This window comes from Quercus lobata, chromosome 7 (genome assembly GCF_001633185.2).
Source record: "Quercus lobata isolate SW786 chromosome 7, ValleyOak3.0 Primary Assembly, whole genome shotgun sequence".
Classification (NCBI taxonomy): domain Eukaryota; kingdom Viridiplantae; phylum Streptophyta; class Magnoliopsida; order Fagales; family Fagaceae; genus Quercus; species Quercus lobata.
Window position 1 is genome coordinate 46,110,428 of NC_044910.1, and position 12,673 is coordinate 46,123,100.

Sequence of the window (12,673 nt, forward strand, 5' to 3'; positions counted from 1 at the left end):
TCTCGCAGGGGCTCCCCACCGAGCATAGGAACTGGCAGCCACGCTTGTGAATCGGGATGTGGGGAATCGGATTTCTCTTGGCCCCGCGTAGCGGGGTGCCTAGTTTTCTGCTGCTTTGCAGCTCGTTGGACATCCTCCTCTCGAGTGGGACAAGATTTGCTCGCATCTGCCACCCCCTTACCTTCCTGTTCTCTGCGCTTCTCTTGCTCGGCAGCGCTGGTTGCGAAGATGATCGAGGAGGGTGGCGAGGAACTGGAGGAGGAGACCTGGCTGGAAGAGGTAAAACCTGGGATGGTATTGTTTGGGCAGGTGCAGACTTTCCCTGTTGACCTCCTATCAGCTCCATCAAGCTTTTCTGGGGTTTCCTTTGTACCCCCATCTCGTCAGAACTTTCCTCGGGACTTGTGGGCTGATCGAAAATCTCGAAACCGTCCGTGGATTCAGATACTGTTACAACGGTTTCCTTATTTTTTCCCCTTTTCCTTCTCCTATTGGTTCCCTTTTTCTTGAGGGAAGGTGAAGGTGAAGAAGGCCCCGCCAAGACGCTGGCCACGAAAAGAGGCTCTGTGAGAGGTGTGTGTTTGGGAAGTGGAATACCCTCTGGAACAATGAACCCTTCGTAGGCAACACTGATACGGCGAAGCCGAGGATCGCATGCCCTAATCACGCACTTCGACGCCTGAAAGCCAAAAGAAATGGGGGTATAGCCAAGAATTAAATGTGCTACCCGTAGCTGACCATCAGCCTCGTTCACGTATATTTTAGCTTTCAATAACCTGTCTAGGCTCGCTTTATTGACTAATCTGAGATTGGGCTTCGTATAGCGTCTATCTGCAAAACCGTTAATTTTAAAGTTAAAGTCGTAAGACACGAAAATAATAAAGGTAAGTAAAATGTGTTCACGAGCTAAGTAGCGTAGGCCTATAACTTCGCACCCACCTGGTGTTCCCTCTACTGTCGGGCAAGGTAAACCATCATGCCATTCCCCAGAAAAAATAAGGAAATCCTCTTTTAGGTACTTATTTGAAGTAGGGAGGTACTGAATTAGCCTTATTGCAGAATATCTCGACTTGAGATAATAGTCCTGGTCAGCTAGGCGGTGAAGACTGTACACCCAGTTCACGTCGTGATGGGATAGATTTAGATCCATTCTCTGATTCAGAGCGTCTATACTCCCCAGAACCCTAAACATATTGGGAGTGCATTGGGTGGGGGATAGCCTAAAGAAATTAAGGTAACCCCTAGTGATACTACCCATGGGGATGGTCATCCCGCCTTCAATAAAGGCGATCATGGGGATAACCACTTCCCCAGTTTGCCTGGCGTCAACCCACTCCCCTTGGGATGCATACCTCATCCCTACCGTTGGTGGGATATTGTACTTAGAGCGGAAGTTTCTAATACCCTCCTCGGAGTCAACGAGACACCGAAAGGGATTCCTCTGTTTCCACATTTTTCTAAAGAGACTTAGTAGGGAAAAAACTTTTTGGTTTTGAATAAAAATGGTAAAAGCTTCAAGAGGACTTACAGGTTCAAAGGAAGGACCTCGGACAACGTACGATTATTTGTAGTCGCCAGGAGAACAGTGAAGACTGGAAGAAGGCAGATTCAATGTATAAGCTCTGGAACCACGTAACCATTAAGGGTAAGGTGCAGGTTCAATTTGGGAGTGCCTTTATAGTCATGTGAAGATTGTGAGCGGTGAAATTTCCGCTCACAAAACAAGAGAAGCCCCCTACCGTTTGATTTGGATCTCACCGTCGAACGTGGGAGACAAGGGAGTTGTCAAAATTTAATGCTACCAAAATCAGGGTGCTGAAGCGTCAGGGGCATGCCCCAAAATGCGCACAGGTGCAGGCTTATGATGTCAAAATCCACATTTTCTCCTGAGGAGTCGAAAAGTAGGATTTTGAGGGGCTATTGTGGGGATCGTTCGATTAATAGGCCCATAGGATTCAGAATTAGTTCAGGATCGTTGGGCCAGTGGCCCATCCGAGGCTGTATACCCGTCCGAGGACACCATTCTCCTCGGCAGTACGCGTCCGAGGACGATCAGGTCGTGGTCTCGCTGCGATCAGATCTCAGAATTAGGTCATCTCAGAGGGTAGAGTAGCCGACTAAAGATGAAAGAGATAAGTCAAACAAATATCTGAAACTACAGCTGCCTCCGCATTAATGACCTCTCAACCAACTCTCTGGCCGCATTAATGTGGAGGTGATACCTGAACAGTAGGAAAGCAGTCTTACAGCTGCCCATAGGAAGTTCCAGGAGGTGCCAGATGGGACAGAAAGAAATTCTCCGGACATAACCTACACGTGTGCGGCAAGGATGGAGCGCAAAAGGGGGGTATATAAACTAAAAGAATAACATGAAGAAGGGGATCGGGGGAGAAAAAGAAAAGAGAAGAACAGACATAAACTAGAAAGGAGAAAGGAAGAGAAAAAAAAGAGATTTGCACTAATCACTAAAGAGAAACGTTCATTATACCAACTTTAAAACCGTGAACGGGCTTGAGAGTAAATCTTGGAGGTAGATATCACAGTTAACCTAGTTCTTTACACCCACGCTCTACAAATCATATTGTCTGGGCCTTTTACGTACGAACCCAATACTGTTAAGTTCGTCACAAAATCGTGTCCTTACACCAAGGTTCAAGTGATAACCAAATTTTAATGATATATTTTATATCATCACATTTTTTTGGTTCGAACCACATCTTTTCTTTTTTCTACTGTTTATATATCTTAAAAAGTAGGGATAATAGTAAAGTGAGACAAGGTTGGATCACAGATGTCCCATCCCTTGCCATATTTCCCCTTTGAGGCAAGGAAACTCCTGACAGGTAAGTTAAATATGTTTTACTAATCCTGATGAGATTGTTAAGATAAAAATGAAACATAAAAGAAAAGGCCAACCATGAGACTAGTAAGAGAAGAGAGACAAGTATTTTGCAAATGCTAATAAAATATGAATAAAAAATTAATTATAATTAGAATACATATAGAAAAAAATTAAATTATTTCAATTGGTCGATCTAGGTCAGGTTTGTCCAACCCATACTCGACCCGATCATTGACTAGTAAGAAGATTAGATTAGACGGATAGTATAATTGTTCAGTGATAGTTGGATTCAAGTAAAATCAAAGATTCAATGAGTTAATGGTGGAAAATTGCAAAAATTTGGTGAGATCTCGGTTGGGAGAGGCAAAAAACAACAAAGATCTAGCTAAGATCTTATCGAATTTTTGTTGGTTTGTGAATTGAATCGAGTTGCTTGACTTTTATAAGAGAGAAACCATAGCTCGACTCGTTGGAATCAGGTTTTGAAGGTAGAGACCTACTATCAATTGCCACAACCACCAAGTTGGATCGAGTCCAATTCAGATCCAGTCGAATCCCTTGGGTGGGTTGGGATAGGGTGTTTTTTGTTATCTGCCATTATATATATATATATATATATATATGTGTGTGTGTGTATATATATAAATAAAATAAAATAAACTCATTGACCAACGGGGGCTTGATTGAGTGGGTAAGGTTCGTTCACTTCGTGCACCACACCTAGGTTCGAACTCTCCACACAGGGCTACCCCATCTGAGGTTACCTGACGCCCTATCCGGGGGTGTAATATAACCATAAAGTCCCCATTTTTTATTCTAAAAAAAAAAAAAAAAAAAAAAAAAAACTCATTGAGTGGGGTCCGATTTGGATTATGAGATTCTATGCAAACCCCGGTTCCCCCATTTGTGTGTCATTGTTCTTTAACTTATAACTTCTAAGCTGCCACCGCCAGAGAGAAAGTGATAGAGCTCACTGCTCACCCTTGCATAGCACACACATGTTCTCCCAATTCTTCCAATTCTCACCAACATCCCCGCAAAACCTTTTCTTCAACCCACTATTCCTCCCTCACTACCCTCTTTTTTTCCACAAAATCCCATTCAAGTCCCACCCTTTTCTCCTTCCAAAACCAAAACCCCTTCTCCACTTCCATCCCTTACTCGCAACCCCACCAAGCAACCCTGCGCCTCTCCCCAACGACCAATCATGGCAAACCCATGAAGCCCAAGAAGCCATTTCCGAGTTTCTCCAAGGATTCGGGGTCTCCCAGGCCGATTCGGACTCCATTTCTTCAAACTCGCCAAGGTATTTGAAGATGCTTGTTGATGGGGTCAGGGATTTGGACGAGCTGTCGCTGTGGGGTTCCTGCGGAGCTGAAGGTAAAGACTTCGCTGTTGCTGGAGATGCTGTTGTTGGGTTCAAGAAGAAGGTCCTTTATATGGCCAAGGAGAAAGGTGATAATGGCAAGGTTTCGTTCTTGGAGAGTGTGGGGTTGAGTCTTTCTGCGGCCATGAATGTTGCGCGGTATTTGTCGGCTGAGTCGCTTCCTGCTCTCGTTCATAAGGTGAGAGACTTCGAGAGAAATGTCCAAAATGGTTGCTTCTTTTGCTTTATGTATTAGAATGTTTGTTGGGTTCTTTTTGGTTATCTGATTGGTTGTAGATAATGGCTGTGAATCTGTGTTTAGTTGCTGAGTGGGAATGAAAAACGATTGTGAAGCAATGGCTTGAGGTTTTAAATGAGTGTGTGTGTTTCAAATTATAAAATTTGAAGTAGAAATGGATAACTATGCCATTGGAGGGTAAACGAGAGGAGAAAGTTTGGGATTGTTCATTTAATTTTATTTTGAACACGAGCCGAAACTTGAGTTCATCATCAAACTAGATTCAATTTCCAAGCTTGGTTCATTTTTTTGTTCACATGTTTTATATATATATATATATATATATATATATACATGTATACATATTCATGAGGTTGCTCACAAATACGTTATTATGTTTGAGCTTGGCTTATTAATAGTTTAGACTAAACTTTTTTTTGATAAATTAAGCCTAAACTTAGGGCCCGTTTGGATTGAGGGGAAAGGGAGGGAAAGTGGAGGGGAGTAGAGTAGAGTTGGCTAAAAATAGACTAATTTTGGGCTAATTCTACTCAACTTCCCCTCCCTCCCCCTCAATCCAAACAAACAATTAGGCTTGAGCTTGGCTCATTTGCTAAATAAACAAATATAAACAAGTTTTTTCCCAAGTGCACCCAATCTGTTCATAAACAGTCCAGTTCATTTATAGCCCTATATGCTGTGAACACTGGAATATATCTCGAACAACGAAACAACTACTTTTTAATTATTGTTTTGAAATATTTTTGCTGTCTTTCTTTGACATGGTTAATAGTAAATCTGAAAATTGGCTCAAGATATTATTTCTTTTAAGAAATAAAGTCACTCTTAGGAATTGTTAGCTTGACCATTTTTTGCCACCTTCTGGTTATGATTTGTTAGGTTGGGAGGCTAGGAGTATGGATTTTTAACATTATTGTTATGTTGTTATCACAATTTTGTGCTATGAGCTAGAATGTTACACAAGAAGGATTAGTTAACAGGCACTGAATGTTGGTAGCCTGATTCTTTGATCCAAAGGCTTACACTTCAAGGGCCTTGTGACAGTTTTAATACTTTATTTATTACTCAAATGTAATTATTAGGTACTCAGGGTGTAGTGCTCCTGCCTCTCACATGATAGTACGTATACTAATTAAATTCATTGTGAGACTCACCATTCATGGGAGAGGAGGGAGCATTGCTCTAGGAGTATTGAATACTTGTCCAAAATTCTATAGGATATGATGTGGGGTCTGTCTAGATAAAGTTATTCACTTATTTGGTACCTTGTGTTATTAATATTCAATAAGTCTCAGTATCAATTAATGGTCCTATGTTATGCTCTTGGACAATAAACTCTTGCAGATTTCTATATACTTATTCTCTGTTTTTGCCAAATTTTGGTGATTTTGATAATAAGATGATGGAGCAGTTTCATGTTATTGGTTTTTTGATCTTATAGATATTTTTCTGAAATGAATATCTGCCAGAATTGTTGCTTATTTTGCGTTTCACTTATAGGTTAAGTGTATGAAGGAACTGTTATTTTCTGGCAACAATGATGGGGGCCACATAGGAAAAAATGCTCGCCGTATGATGATGTATTTATCAATTCCAATTGATGAAGAATTGCAACAAACCTTATCCTTTTTCGAAAAGGTCTGGTATGTCTCACCCAAATTTCTGTCATGTATTATGTTGATCTGTTCAGTGTGCATATATGTATGTTTGGGTGATTTATGAAATTGTAAGATAATTTTTCAATTTTATGTTGTAGATTCAAGCACGGCGTGGAGGTTTAGACACGTTGGGTTCCAACGATGCTTCTTTTCGATATCTAATCGAATCATTTCCACGACTTCTTTTGTTATCAGTAGAATCCCACATGAAACCTATGGTGGAATTTCTTGAGAATATTGGAGTACCAAGAGGACGCCTGATAAACTTGATTCTATTATTTCCACCAATTATTTTCTACAATATTGAGCTTATTAAACTAAGAGTCCTGGCTTTCAAGGAGGTACTGTGAAATTCAATCATGCTTTATGTTATTTTAGTATACGCACAAAAATGTATTGTGGTATGCTTTGAAACATAAAGTTAGGTTTTATATATTGCAGTATGCAATGATAGAGATGTAATGCACGTGGGCAATTTTTGTTAGTTTTAGGTCTCTCATCCCCCCCTTTTTTTTTGATAAACAGGTCTCTCATCCCCTGTATGGATATATCTTTTTCCTTTGAATAAGTAACAAAATTCACTGTTTGAGAAGCTTATTTAATATGCATTTCTGCTATGGCTACAACACTCTTCTTAATTTAAATATGATAATATTTGTATGATTTTCTAGCCAATATTGAAATTATGTTTCCTTTGTATGTTTCTCTTGTTATGTTGTTATCCTGTCTGTCTATGTTGATGAATTGTCTTGCAGGTTGCAGTAGTGGATAAAGATATGGGAAAATTGTTGCTAAAATATCCATGGATTCTATCAACTAGCATTCGAGAGAACTACAAGGAGGTCCTTTATTTTTTTAATTTGGAGAAGGTATGATATCCTACTAAGTCATGTTTGCTTGTCCAGCCAAGTTTTACTAAGATCGTGGCTTTTTTTTTTTTTTTTTTTTTACATGATTTGTTTTTCCTGGTCAAACATTATAGTTTATATTCGTAAGCATTACAGTATTGCTTGCGTGTCTATTTTAAAGAGGGATGTAATCTGTAGTGTCTTGTATTGCTAGTTTGCTTTTACGTTGCTTATGGAAGTAACCTGGCCGAGTCTGGTGGTTCTTATTCCATTTAAGTATATTACTTTTTATCTTTTTTTCTTTCCTCTCTTTTGGGAAATAGGTGGGTCAGGAGGGGGAGGCACAGATGCTTTATTGTTTGAAAATTTTGATTAATTACTTTGTATTGGAAATATTAGTGAGCTATTATGCTTTGTGACAGGTTCCTATATTGAGTGTTCACCGTGCAATCAAAAGCTGGCCACATATATTGGGCTGTTCAACCAGCAAGCTAAAGTTAATGGTGGAACATTTTGACGAATTAGGTGTTAGAAATAAAAAGTTAGGTCAGGTTATTGCTAAAAGTCCCCAGCTACTACTTCGGAAACCTCAAGAGCTTCTCCAAGTAGGTGTAACTGGTTTTATCCAAATTTCTGGCACATATATATTATAACATTTCATTGCACCTTTAGATTGGTGGCAGCTACTTAATGATTTACCTTAGATGTTCTATTGTTTCTTAAGAGAGCACCAAAGCATTTCTAAGTTTCTTTTTTAGTCAAATATAGAATACTGAACTGCCATGTGTCTCTTTTATATATCATTAGTTTCTTCCCCAATGCATGTTTTGGGTTTGGTTTGTTTATCTATGGGGTGTGTTTGTACATGCATGCATACATACATACATACATATATTTTTATATTTATATTTAATCAGTCTATGGAAAGTTTCATAGATGTCTTGTTGTACTATGGATATTTAGTTTCAGTCTAAGATAGTAGACTGTGATTCCAATAATATGTAACACAAACCGAAAAAGACAAGTTAACGAAATGATTGTCTAAACATTGATCATTCTCCATTTACATGGGGTCAAAATAGCTTAACTTGTCTTGGTAAATAATCAATTGTAATATCTATGTTGGTAAGTTTGCCTAATTCCAACACAAGACTAAAAACTCTTTGTCAGTGGTGCCCTTGAATGTGCTTGGTTGGAGAAATTAAAAGTGGTGCATTCCCAAATGATCCTAAAAGTACTTAGATGCATTGTTGGCTTGCATTGCTTGCAAGATACCCGCCATAATTTGCCTTAATCTAGTTGATTGTGCTTATGGAGCCTAAAATAACAAATCCTCAATTGCAGGTCAATCTCAATTGCTTGTACACATCTGTCATAATATAATTTAATCCAACCATCCATCTCAAGCAGCTCACCTGCTGGAGTGAGACCCATCAAACATTCAGTAGGTGATTAGACTTGAAGTGGAATGAAAATCAAAATGGAGGGGATCTAAATTCCAAATGCCAGTGTCTCTATGAAACAGTTGGCAGTCATGAATCAGGATCCAGCTCCAATGAGCCTAAGTCAAGCATGTAAGGGACCTTAAATGTGAAATATAAATGTATAAATATATATTTATTTAAATTGGTTCAGGGGTTAGTTTACTTTAAAGCATGCTGTAAGTGCCTACTAATCATAGATTAGGCATACAAGAATTTCAACTCATTGAATAGAAGGACATTGAAAGTCCTACCTAAGGGCCCATAACATTTTGTTAAATTTCACTACTTACGAACCTTTGCCATGTTCCTTCTCTGTATTCAAGCTCTTCTAGTGATTTAATTGTGATTAGATAAAAAATTAAGAAAGTTAGATTATATGTCAATATCAACCAAGAAGAATGACATTATGTCTAAATGCAATTGATACACTTAAAAGTGCAAATCTTTATGTCAATTAGAGTTCCTTGAGTATTTTTCTAATTTTTATGTGCAGGTCGTTTCATTTTTGGAAGATCTTGGGATTGATAAAGAAACAATTGGAAGGATAATTTGTCGCTGTCCTGAAATTTTTGCTACCAGCATTGAGAAAACTCTTAAGAGAAAACTTGAATTCCTTACCAGTATTGGTGTTTCTGGAGCTCACGTTCCCCGTGTAATCAAAAAATATCCGGAGCTTTTTGTGTCTGATGTTGACCGAACTTTACTTCCTAGGTATGAATCATACTCAAATACATTGGCCCTGGTTTCCTTAATTTATACTTTTATGAAAAGGATTACAAATTACTATGCCATGATTTTCTACAAGGGCATGTAATAGTGATCTTTCACGTGTGGCTGTTAATACAAATGCATGACCATTTTACCTCATTCAACTCTAGGTAACTGATAAGGTAATACTGACGTCAGAGTATTACACAATACACCATGAGTATGTAGTTCTTATCACTAATAAGACTTGCTACCCACAATTTCTCTCATTTGATATTTTTGTCATTTTGAGAAGTATGAATTACTTGATGAGTTACGTCAACATACCATATTTATAATGGGTTATTTAAAATGGTTACAGTTGTTTTAAAAGTTGCCACACACATAAATCTTGTTATTGTGGGTGCTTTTGTATGCAGGATGACATACTTAATGACATTAGGGCTATCAGCAAAGGATATTGCATTTATGGTCCGTAAATTCTCTCCTCTATTAGGATACAGCATTGATGAGGTTTTGAGACCAAAGGTAGAATTCCTTGTCAACACAATGGAGAAGCCAATAACTGATGTGGTGGACTATCCAAGGTATTTTAGCTACTCGTTGGAGAAGAAGATAAAGCCAAGATTTTGGGTGCTAAAGGGAAGGAATGTTGAATGTAGCTTGAAGGATATGCTGGGCAAAAATGATGACGATTTTGCTGCCGATTATATGGGTGTCGGAAGCATGCTTGTTACTTCTCCCATTGCCAAGCAATGAAAGATTATGTGCTTGTTTCATGGTAGTTACTTTGTAAATATTATACCACAGATTTAAATAGAATCAAGTGCCATTACATATCTTTTAAGATCAAATGATCAATGCTAAACAAAGTTTTGTAGATTGTAAAGATTATGCATCATTGTCATTCTTATTCTCACATATGGATTCCTCAAACCACCAAACACCTTTACCATTGTCGAATTATTTGTAGTTGTGGGATGTCATACGAGGTGGTCCATATATTTTATTGCTTTTGCCTGATGCTTACTTTGTAATTGTATGTGTATAGGGTCTTGTAGTTGAATTGTCACCTCTTTATGCACTAAGTGTTTAGGGTTTAAGAGGGGGAAAAGTTCGAGCTGCGGGGTTAACAGCTTGTTGTAATTGTTAAAGTAAGTAGTCATGACACTGAAACGAAGCACACTGTGAAAATAGAAGAAGACTCCAACGGCTAGTTTCTTATTAGAAACGATGTCGTATAACTTGGCTTATTTAAGTTTAAATGAAATGGGATTGTTTTGTTCTGTCTTCCTCTTCCACAGTTATTCAATCTTGCAATGCTCTGTTTCTTCTAGAGATCGGGATTTAGCGATGGCCTCAGTGAGCAGTTGAGCTCTAACTACCTTCTAGCTGTCATTCCTAGATTCGTGGAGCATAATGTGGATCTTTGGTTATATTCTGTTAAATCAGTTTTAATTTCTAGAATGATCTTAGTGTTATTATGCTATTTTTTATGCTCATTTTGAGGCCCAATAGCAGGAAGAAGTCCAACAATATGGGTAGATAAGAGTTAGTGGATGGCTAGAAAAACCATTAAGCCTGGATGGTAGAAACAATGGTTCATAGGCTCACAAAATATAAAAGTGGGCCTTGAGGAAAGTAGACAGGCCTAAGAGAGTTCGGAGAGAGAAATAGTAAACCCATGAGTATTATGTGATGTAACAAAGTAAGAATGGGTCACAGCAAGCTCGAAGTAATGAAGTAAGAAAGTAAGGGGTTGATGGGAAGCCCATAAACCCTAAGGATGAGGAATAAGGTAATTGGACCATGAAAGCCCAAGGGAATTAGTAAAAGCCCATAGGTATGCAGAATTAGAAAATAGGTCAAGGATGCCCAGGAAAAGTAAATGGGCCAAGGATGCTCAAGGAGGAAGAAATGGGACAAAAGAGCCCACAAGCCATGAAATGGGTCAAAAAAAGCCCAAAGTAACATGAGTATAAAATCAATGACCATATTGAAGCATTGGGAGAAGAATAAGCAGCAGACCCAAAGAGACCCAACAGGCACGGGTCAAGAAACACCATGGCAGGAATAGCAAAAAATGGTATGACAGAAAGTGGCAGCAAGATTATGGAAAGAACAAAGAACGAGCTTAAGAAGGGAAAGCTTGCAACCGGGCGAGGCCCAGCCCTTGAAAAAAGTAAGTTATAAGGAATGAGAAATCAGAAAGCAGTTCACACCATAATGGGTCAAGAATGAGTGGCAGAATGCACAGACGAGCCTCTAGACCACGGCAAACGCATAAGCAGTGGACAAGTTTTAGACATACTCAAGAGTGGAGCATGCGTAAGGCCCAGATATCACCAGCTTTTACCCAGCCAATATAGGAAGTGGTGGGTCATGGGTCAAAGGTGAGAGAGGGTATGGTTTGGTGGTGGGGAGAGGGGAAAGTCAATTATGGGGTTCCCACTTAGGTTCTTTTGGGAGAAATGTCCTGCTGTGATGACATGCTACCCAAAAGAAGTAATGATGAGCTGGAACCACTAGGTGCATGCCATGAGGGATAGGAAGAGAGAACACCCACACCATGGCGGATAAGAATGCCACTGTGAACAAGCAAACAAAATAATCTTCTTTGTCTGGTGATGTGAAGTGGCGCGGCCAGCACAGGTAAGTAGTGGAGGCTGGACAACTGATAAGCCAGTAAGGATCGACAAGGACACCCAAACTAGACAAAGAGAGTTAAAGGCTAAAATGGTAAAAGCTACTCACGACATGCAATATATAAAGAGCCCTTACTGTGCGCAGTGGGGGGATTATCATCATGGCAATAGCAACCACTAGGAGAAAATCACAATATTACTAGATAGGTAAGCACTAAGAAAAGAAAAGAGGGAAAAAGAATCAGAAATAACAAAAACAAAGAGCATAGAATAGCAGGCATGCACCAATAGGCTAACCCCTTCTCTCCCTCTAAAGACCTACTCTCTATCAGAGGCAAATGATTCTTTTGGGCACAAGCCATTCAGGCCTGCTTCCTTAAAGTAATTAATTTCTACGGCAGGATCTTCCTGGTAGATTATTCACATTGAGGAAATGGTTCCCTCCTTAGTCTTGGTCCTTTAACATAACTTAGCGTGGCAAATTGATCTTTTCCTTCTTTGATAACTCATTTCTTCCCTACTTACTTCCGCTATTTCATTTACAAGGCATTTCTTGTCGTTGTGGTCTTCATTTTAATTAAGGAGCTTTTATTTATTCTGACTAATGGCAAACATGATTTCTATTATTATTATTATGCCTGCTTGCCATGACTCTTCTGCAACAACTCTGCCTGTCATGGGCATGTGACCAAAGTTTTGGCAAATGAGACATGATTTGTGCACAAGCCGGACCAAGATGGGTTACAATTGGACCGCTCCTAACTCTCTTATCCAAAACACTTAGGCCCAGTACAGTGGGAGGTAGCCCAACCCAAAAACTCAAAAAAGGCCCACCACAGCTATATAAACTGTTTGTGATTATT

The 12,673-nt window shown here is 39.2% G+C and overlaps 1 protein-coding gene across 1 annotated transcript; it reads left to right on the forward strand.

The window, feature by feature from the left end:
* The first annotated feature begins 3,706 nt into the window (after positions 1-3,706).
* Positions 3,707-10,188, forward strand: LOC115953303 (transcription termination factor MTERF2, chloroplastic). Its single transcript, XM_031070906.1, has 7 exons — positions 3,707-4,407; positions 5,968-6,105; positions 6,224-6,466; positions 6,881-6,994; positions 7,396-7,578; positions 8,951-9,168; positions 9,585-10,188. The coding sequence occupies exons 1-7, from the start codon at positions 3,841-3,843 to the stop codon at positions 9,922-9,924; spliced, it is 1,803 nt and encodes a 600-aa protein (XP_030926766.1). The 5' UTR covers positions 3,707-3,840; the 3' UTR covers positions 9,925-10,188.
* Positions 10,189-12,673: the final 2,485 nt, after the last annotated feature.